Raw genomic sequence first — 9,470 nt, forward strand, 5'->3', positions numbered from 1 at the left:
TTTAAAAAAGTAATTTTTAAGAGAAAAGTAAGTACTAACAAGTTATTGGTCTAGTAGTGTAAAACTCAACTAAATTCCAAATGACCAAAATGTTAAAGTTTGAGAAGGGCAAGCAGTCACACATCCTATATAGGCTAATTTCTTGAGGTATAGTCAAATAACTAAACAAAAATCCCTTCTAATAGTATTTAGATACACATGACTGTAAGAATCAACCCCAAAATGACTGGATCCCCTTCTATGAAAGAAAAGAGGTTAGAATGAGTTATGGTTTATTTGCGAGTTAATTTTTAAATAATAATAAAGAAAAATGAAGATTTAGAGTCATGAAATATACTTGTGAAATGTATCTCAAGCTTTCCATTTCCATTCTTTTCCCTCTAAAAATCAACCGACAAATAGACCCTTAAAGAATTTGTGAGCTGACTTAAAACAATATTAAAAAATTTATTATATATTTACATTTTCTAACAAGCACCATATAAATTGTGACACCATTCACAAAGGAAAGAATAGGGTTGTGTAATTGAAGGCATACAACAATGAAATACTTCTCTATAGGAAAGCCAACTATGACCTTACTATAAATCATGAGAAGCACATTTCCTGTACAAGGATTAGATATAATACAACTTGTGGAACTGCAACATTTTCTTTGCTTGTGCTACAAGTAAGCTTCACAAGGTGGTGTTTTTGGCCTATGATGGTGGAGATTATGCAAGACAGCTTGTGGAAGTGCGATAAGTGTCGTCCACTTGAGTTGTTGGAACATAAACTGTGCCTTTCAGAGCGCTATGAGTTCGGCCGTAAAATATATAAACAAGAAGTCCTATTGCCAGCCATATCGAAACACGTGCCCAAGTATCGGCTCTGTAAGAAAATCAGACAAGAGTTAAATAAAGTAGTGCAATTGAAGAAACAATCCTTAACAGATCATAATATTATTGAAATCATTTCTATGTTGCATGTTATTAGGCCATGAACATGAACATTTCTTCTTCTAACACAGAATGTAGATACAAAAATTGAAGGGAAAGTTCAATGTACTATCAGAAATGAATATTAATACTTACCCAAGATTAATAAGTAAATAGGAATTGATGAGAATGCAAGCTATTGGCAGAAGTGGCACAAATGGGCAAATGAAACCTAGAAACAGATCAATAAGAGTTACTTTTATGCTAAAACCAATCTTATAATGAAGTCAGGTTAATAAATTAAAAAAAATGAGTAATAAAATCACGCCTTCGGTGATTTCGATGTGTGGAGGAGATCGTTAGAAGCCTCAATAAGGAAAGTATATCAAATTGAGGTTAGTCCAATTTCTAGAGACAGAGGCCAAGAAAAACCGTAGACAAAATGATCTAGAGATCAATGTTGGACACGATTTATGATAAAACATTATTGCATGGTTTAATCTATGTAGTCGTCCCCACCTAGTGGAACTAAGGCTTGTTATCGATGAAATTTCAATCTTACATATATTAAATGATTGAGTAAAACCTAAATAGATATACCTCCAGAATAAGATCATAATAAGATCATAATGCTAAGACATACCTCCAGAATGCCCAAAGTTGTGTCTAGCATCATCTTGATCTATACTGGTTAGGAAGACAAGACCGGACAGAAGAAGAATGCCACCAACTCCACACAATGCAAAGCGAACCGAACTGGTGATAGCAAAATTACAATGCCGAAAAAAGTAAGAACATTGAGAAATACCAAATTGCTTTGACAAACATTAGTGAAGTGCATAAGTTTATCGTAGCCGATTATGTGTCAATATATTATCAGTGTATCTGCAACTTAAAAAATGAAATAATTATACGACCGAATCGAACCTGAGAAGAGTTAAATCTGAAGCTGCATATGTGAGAACAAACACCCCAACACATGTCAATGCTATTACCCACCCAACGACACTTCGTCTATTACCCTCGTGTAAATCTGCATTCATTAACAAATCGGAATAAGAAGAAAAACAGCATGTCAAATGACAGAAGGAACGGCAGAAAAATAAATTATAATCTCCCTTCTATACATAAATAGGGGATCTCGTTCTTCTTTAACCACATTTTTTAAAAAAATAAGAAAAGTCATCAACCTACAAAAGCTCTCACATGATGCTATTTTAAAATAATGAAAATCTAGACAAGCCACGTGACTTAGAGATTAATGCTTTGTCCAGGAACATGATTTATGATAGAGCATTATGGCATCATTCGATCCATGTAGCTAACTCTACCTAGTGAGATAAAGGTTTGGTTGTTGTTGTTAATTGTGGGAAAATAATAAAAAAGTCATTTTTACATCAATTACATTATGACAATGAAATAAATGTTCCCTTAAATTAAGTGAATGTTTCCAATCACAATAGAAACCTATCATTTTCATAACCTTTTTCTGCTCTGCCAATTTCATGAATGTGTTTCAATTCTCAACTTCTATTGGAAAACATGAAACGATTTTTATAATTACTAAAATTCATTCCTCGAACAATTTATCATGAGCCCCACAATATATAAATTTGTATTTGCTGAATATATTCATTTCATAATTCAAATATAATTTTTAAATAATTACTAAATTAAATACTGAATAAAGACAATTTTTTATACAAAAATTTTAAACCTGTGCATTCGCATGGGCTCATAACTAATAGTCGTATAAATTACTAAAGCAGCATTGATCGGTAAGTTGAGGAAGAAAGGCATAACTCACAGTTGCCAGAGGCGAAATCTTTAGCAGTAAGGGGGTCATCCACTGATGCATCCTCTTCGATAACTAAAGGTTTCTTGTTCCGAGAAGTACCAACATTTGCCGCTGTATCTTTTTCATCTGTCTCCAAACTGCTCCAGATGTACGATGTTGATACCGAATCACTTGATTCCCGAATAGAAGGAGGCAATGGAACCTCATCAGGAGGGATATATCTCAGTATCAACACGGATATTGCCACCACGGTGAATGCAAGAAGTGTACCAACACTAACCTGCAGGAGACAAGCCAAATACATGTTAGTACTATACATACAGGGCAATATTTAAACATGCAAGTACATTCAAGGCATTAGGTAACTACCTCCGAAATATTTTAATAATTTCAAACAAGCTAGGGAACAGAAAGAAAAGAAGAAAAAAAATCGTCTTGACCCGTAGAATGCCTCACCTTACTATTACGGATATGTTGTGTGACATAAGATGGTCTTAGCAAAACATGTCAATTTTTGATAAACTTTGTATGTATTTGTTAGAGATAAGAACTCATCTTGGGCCTAATGCCGTTAACCTATGCTTTTATGTCATAAGTATTGAACTAAGCTTGTCCTAGTTGCACTAATTTGTACTGATCTCGGTAATTTGTATAAATACGTAAATGAAGAGCATAGCTAGGATGAAGTTAGTGCATCCTACACTCCCATTAAACCCAAATCCTTGTTTCCCACATCACTCTCACTTTTTTTCTTTTGGTATGTACTCTCACTCTATATATATATATATATACTTCAACATTGTATTTAAGACTCTTGGACCAAATGATTAAAAGTTGAATTCTTACTATGCCACCTCCATTCTTTGCAAGTAAACATTAATTACAGCAAAAGGTAAAGTGAACTTATTAAATCTCCGCATTAAAAGCTCAAAAGGATTCATGCACGATGGGGCATGTTACTGTTCGGGATAAAACAATTCAACAGACAGAAACAGCTTGAGCTTTTCGATTGAATTGTTTCTTAACAACAGTAAAGCTTGTAATTCTAGCAAACACAATTGGATCCTGACGGTTGCAAAAGTAGACATACCATCCCAGCTAGTTCAGAGACTTCCATAGTAAACGCCAAGACTGCAGCAACAAGGCCGGTAACTATTGTGCTCTTAACAGGAACCTGAGTTCGCTTATCTATGTCCGAAAAAAATGGTGGCAGCAGCCCATCCCTTGCCATAGCCATCAAAATTCTTGGCTGGAGGACATTTAACAAAACATATTAACAATTTTACCCGGAAAATAGAAGATTTCAAAGAAGGGATAAATTTTGGATAACTGCAACAAGCCGACAAGCAATCATAGCAAAACCAGGAAAAAATGCAGCTTATACTAGAACATGGTGATCTGAATTAAAATCAGTAGACTAAACCTACCTCTTCCTGTACATAAAACTTTAAGCACGGGTGATTCACACGCGCACAGATATACCATACACACAAATATAAATTAAGTTGACTGCAACCTCTGATCACTAAACAGACACAAATATAAAATCGATTTCATTACAACCAAATCTATGATCACCAAACACACATACAAAATTGCATGGCCATTGAGTTTTGGATATGAAATAGCCCAAAGTTAAAAGGAGGATGAGGTGCGATATGAAATAGCCCAAAGTTAAAAGGAGGATGAGGTGCCGTCAAACTCGGGATAAGGGATCTTAACATGTGGGACTAAGACAATAAAAGGATGGGATAAAGAGGCATTCACACTCAACACTTAATATGCATCTTTAAGCCTTGGAAAGATGATAAATTTTGCCCATAACTTGCATTTAAAACATGAAGGCTATTTCATGATATAGAAAAGAAGTGCATAACAAGCATTGGGAGAAGAATAAACTGCACAATGTCAGAGTGTAGTGAATAAACAGAGCTTATTGTGGGTCCAACTAATTTACCTGGGGCAATATCCCTCCCATCAATGACGCGCATAGAGCTGTAAAAGCTCCAGCATTTATAATGTAACTGCAATTACAATCAGGAAAAGTGACTTTCGAAACTACATCAATTTCGCTCCGTAAACTTCAAGCAGAATCAGAAGCATAATAGGGTTGAAATTTTATACACTTACGCTGCCCATTGCATCCCATGGTCAGCAAATGCAGTGGATATGGGGGTGTCAGGATTGATCGCATAGTAAGGTACTAAACCGACAATGACAATGGATACCATCATATACAATCCACAACATAGAAAAAGTGAACCACCAATACCCAGTGGCAGATCTCGTTGAGGATTTTTCACCTGATGATCAAAGTAAAACATTATTAGGAATGTTGGACATCCTCGTTTATGTACCCGACAGAGGAAATGACAAGCTGTGTGGCATCATCATATATACCTCTTCCGCAGTGCTGGCAACAGCATCAAAACCTATGTATGCAAAAAAGACTGTGGCAGAACCAGCAAGCATCCCATCTACCCCAAAGGGAAAATACCTGTAAAAGCAATAGACAAGTATTCAGTAAAAATACTAGAAGAGACCAAACATACATGCAAAGGTGTATAGCAAAGACGTAAGGTACCCTGTGGGAAGTTCATATCCAACCCATCCAGATTTAAATCCCAAGTAACCACCGGCTAGTATGACAAAAACCAAAACACATATGTTCACTGATGTGACTACACTTTGTACCATTGTACTCTGCATACATCAAGAACTCTGTCAGAATATACACATGTTAAATGTATCTAGCCTACATAGGAATTAGATTCTAGGAAATAGTTCAGTGTTTCAAGTAAATGCCACAAGTATTTATTCCTTCGAATAAATATTAGGAGTGTAAATGTTAAGGTTTCATCTCAAAAACAATTGGAAATGAGAAAAATAGTCCAAAGTATTTAAACCATTCCCGAAACAATGAGGCAGGTGATGTGAGACTTACTTTCCAACAGTAAATCACTCAGGCATTTCAAAACTATTGAGTTTTTGTTATCTCCTTTTCTCTATTTTCTCTTCTTTATTAAAAAGGGTGGCCCAATGCACAAGGCTCCCACCTAGTGGGATCTGGGGAGAGTAGGCATACGCAGCCTGACCCCAACAAGCGGAGAGGCTGTTTCGCACACACTATAAACTCTCCGGAAAATATATTTGGATATTTGAATGGTGCAAGGGTCATAAGGATACATAATAAGTTACACCAACCAAAAATAATGGGAACTTTAATTCATATAATCCAGAGAGCTAAGCTAAGTAGAAATTGGAAGTAAAAACATATTAAAGAAAAGGATTCTGATAGAAATTAACCTCTTTGATCCCGACACACAGGAGTCCAGTGATTATAAATATAATAATCACTGCAAGTGGGTCCACAACAATATCAATCCCAGGAATAAGTTGGCGAGACAAAAAGAACGGCAAATTGTCCGCACCTCCAACAAGTGCAGCCTAATAACACAAATAATTATTTGATGTCAATTATTACATCAGATAATTTCTACTTGCAATACAAAAAATAAATCAGTTAGTTATTATATAAATACAGAGAAAACACCCAACAGAAATTCTGAACTTCAAAAAAGAAAATTGAAAACAGGTAACAATATGAGTGTGAGAAAAAATGATGTCTTGGTTTAGTACTAATTAAAACACATAAATCATGATATATGTCAAGTTATTTGTGATGGGATCAAGAGTGTAATTCATGAATTACTAATACGAACCTCAAACAGAGAACTCCTCCAGAGAGTAGTTTAAAATCATAGGCAAACTAAGAGTAGTTAAAACTATACCTCTCACCACAAAGCCTTCTTTCTAATGGAATGGTAAATAAAATGAGAAATCACTCAAAAAAATAGCTACATAGAAAATAGCACTTGGAATAATAAAAATAAAGCTAAATATCAATGAGCCTCAAATTATTAAAAATGTAGAAAGACAAAACGGGGTAATACCGTAATATAATCAAAACACTCAAACACAAACAAAAACTAAATGTAAGAGCTAAAATAACACAATACCAAATTGGGGGTTATGCCACGAGCAACAGCAGCTCCACCAATTGTATATTCCAGTATCAAGGCCCAGCCAATCAACCAAGCAACTCTGCAAACAAAGTAATCATTCTTTTATTGATAAAAAGTATATCAACACTAAATTGGCAATATTCCTTTTAAATGAAAGACCACGTAAATTTATATTGACATAGACCTCAAATTACCCGATATATTTCCAAACTAGAAATGTAATACTACCCCCTTCAAATAGGTTAATAAATTTGTCCAAAAACAGACACTACCACAAACACTTCAATCTTCATTTTCAATAAGCAAGATTAGCAACATAATTATGTCCAATGAAAGCAAGGATTAAAAAAAAATTCAAGCACATGTCAAGATAAAGCACTATGTAAGATTCTAAGGAAAGTGAGTACCCTTCTCCAACACATATGTAAGAATAGTGATATGCACTCCCAGCAGAAGGGCATCGACTAGCTAACTCTGCATAGCAAAAAGCTGAAAGAGCTGCTGCTAATCCAGCTACCAGAAAAGAAATTGCCAAAGCCGGCCCGGAATGCTCTCTAGCAACTGTTCCAACTAGAACATAGACTCCAGCACCAATTGTTGCACCAACACCTGAATCAAAACACAAATAAATCAAAGGTTCCTTACTAAAAGGTCAAAGGTCGATTCCTAAGAGCGTCACTTGTTGGGAGGAGCAGACACGCACCCCGAAAGGGATTAGTTCCATACTCAAAAAGGGTAAAGGAATACCCTTTGTTATACAAAAAAAACACAGATAAATCAACTTACAAAACAGTTTATACCTTATAACCAAACATAAAAGTATGTGATAGGACACACTAAATCCAGTTCAACTGGTTACTTTTTCTAATTATTTTTGTCCTCATAATTGAAAAGAAAAACCAACAAGGCGTTGGCCTAGTGGTGTAAGGTCCCGCTAGATCCCCAGAAAGACCAAAAAGTCAAGGGTTCAATTCCTGGGAGGGACAACCACATACCCCGAAAGAGATTAGTTCCTTAGCCATAGGATGAGGGGATACCCTTGATAGTATCAAAAAATAAAGATTTCCCTTCAAAAAATATTGAATAGAAATATGACACCAATATCCTATGAGATTTGACTTAGTTATGCTCTTCTTCCAAAAACCATGACCATTCACCCTTATGGTGAGATGATTATAATGATAACATAAACCTCAAGCAAAATAAGTAACATTTTCCCTAACATAAAACCAAACAAGAAAGCAACCTTATCAATTACTTAAATTCCATAGTCATCATATTCAAAAGGGTATAAACAACATGGTACAATCAAACACAGAAATCAAGATTCTAGTACTATTATGAAATAAAATAAAATAAAAACATGATGAAACTGAAACATCCAAAATTCCAAACATAAACAGATCTAAAACCTTAAAAAAAAGTGCTATGAATTTTGAATTACCAATTGCCATGAGATTAGGAACAGTTAACTCCTTTGCAAGCAAAGCTTGAGAGCTGTTATTACTAATGGTGGGAGAATCAACCCTCTTTCTCCTAGTGAAGAATCTCCATGAACCTTGTCCTCCATTTCTACCACCACCACCACCACCATCTTTTGATTCAACCAACAACCCCATCACAAAAAAAAGGTTTTTTTTTCAATTTTATTATCAAAAAACTAGAAAAGTATATCTGGGAGATGATAAAAAGTAGGAAAGAAAGGTTTTTGATAGGTAAAATTGGTTGGGTATTTTGAATGAGGATATGGTTTAGGGTGAGAAGTGAATGGAGATAGATAGAGTGGTGGTTTATGAAGGTGGAGAGAGAGAAAGAGGGAGGAGCATTTGTCCCCTTTCCTGGGTTATGATCAATGCTCCTTCTTAAAATAATGTCTTTGTTGCCTGTTTTTTAAGATATGGTGTGGACTTTTTAGGTTGGAAAATTTCTCCCTTTCTTTTGCTACATAATTAAGGAGGTATGATATATATTTTTTTTAGGAGTGATCCAATTCCTCCAAGATTCAATAGTCTCATTCTAGCCATCAATTTTATAGAAATTTAACGGTTTGAATGAATAAGTATATCTAAATCATTAAATTTCCCTATAGTTAATGGTTAGGATGGAGAATAAATTTAAAAAATTTACTCTTAAAATAAATGGATCTTCATTTCTTTTTCTTTTGTATATTTTCATTTTTTTTCATCTTGGAACCAACCTTTTTGGAATGTGTGTTTCTTATAATGAGTGTCATCATATGGCCTCTTATTCCATTGAATCAATGTCTTGTCAATTCTGATTTATTTTGTTTGATTATTAACTTATTATTTATTATAACATGACTTAAATATCCACAAAATGGTGATGATATATTGAATATATAAAAAAAACTTTATAGTAATCATGCATAAATAGTTTTATTTTAGATCATCCAAATAATAATTATTCACATCCAGTGATTTTTGTTACATGTTATAAATCTTGTATACGAAATATTATGTAGGGTGATATTTTTTTGTATAATGAATTGTATACTCATTTTATGTGTGATTGTCTCTCTCAATAAATATCGCTCCTGGAATCGAATATTGTAATATTTGACCTTAGTATAATATTTGGGATCTAATGGCCTTGCAGCACTTTTGTAAGGTCTTAGTAGTTTCTATGGTAAACTTGTTTTTATAAAGTATCTACAATATAAGAAAAATAGTTGGCTATTTTTGACAATGTAAAAATGGAATTGTATGAATA

The 9,470-nt window shown here is 34.3% G+C and overlaps 1 protein-coding gene across 2 annotated transcripts; it reads right to left on the bottom strand.

Moving 5' to 3' along the window:
* LOC109354788 (cationic amino acid transporter 2, vacuolar-like) lies at positions 424–8,640 on the bottom strand. Of its 2 annotated transcripts, XR_002108602.1 has the most exons (15): positions 8,185–8,359; positions 7,148–7,349; positions 6,735–6,819; positions 6,022–6,162; positions 5,300–5,418; positions 5,116–5,212; positions 4,846–5,018; positions 4,673–4,739; positions 3,806–3,964; positions 2,725–2,995; positions 1,845–1,950; positions 1,561–1,673; positions 1,074–1,149; positions 606–870; positions 424–549 (listed from the first exon to the last, which is right to left on the bottom strand). XR_002108602.1 is itself a non-coding variant. In XM_019597512.1 (14 exons), the coding sequence occupies exons 1-14, from the start codon at positions 8,357–8,359 to the stop codon at positions 714–716; spliced, it is 1,941 nt and encodes a 646-aa protein (XP_019453057.1). In that variant the 5' UTR covers positions 8,360–8,640; the 3' UTR covers positions 424–713. The 2 variants fall into 2 exon arrangements, 1 of the variants encoding a protein (XP_019453057.1); XM_019597512.1 differs by having other exon boundaries at positions 424–870; positions 8,185–8,640.

The sequence above is a fragment of the Lupinus angustifolius genome, chromosome LG08 (genome assembly GCF_001865875.1).
Source record: "Lupinus angustifolius cultivar Tanjil chromosome LG08, LupAngTanjil_v1.0, whole genome shotgun sequence".
In the NCBI taxonomy this organism is placed as follows: domain Eukaryota; kingdom Viridiplantae; phylum Streptophyta; class Magnoliopsida; order Fabales; family Fabaceae; genus Lupinus; species Lupinus angustifolius.

Bases quoted from the DNA above. Each gene is read 5' to 3' on its own strand.
- LOC109354788 (XM_019597512.1), bottom strand. From the start codon at position 8,359: ATGGGGTTGTTGGTTGAATCAAAAGATGGTGGTGGTGGTGGTGGTAGA. The intron at 1,674-1,844 runs GTTCGATTCGGT...TGCTATCACCAG, and splicing joins TCAGATTTAACTCTTCTCAG to TTCGGTTCGCTTTGCATTGT. The intron at 871-1,073 runs GTAAGTATTAAT...ATTTTCTTACAG, and splicing joins TATTTACTTATTAATCTTGG to AGCCGATACTTGGGCACGTG.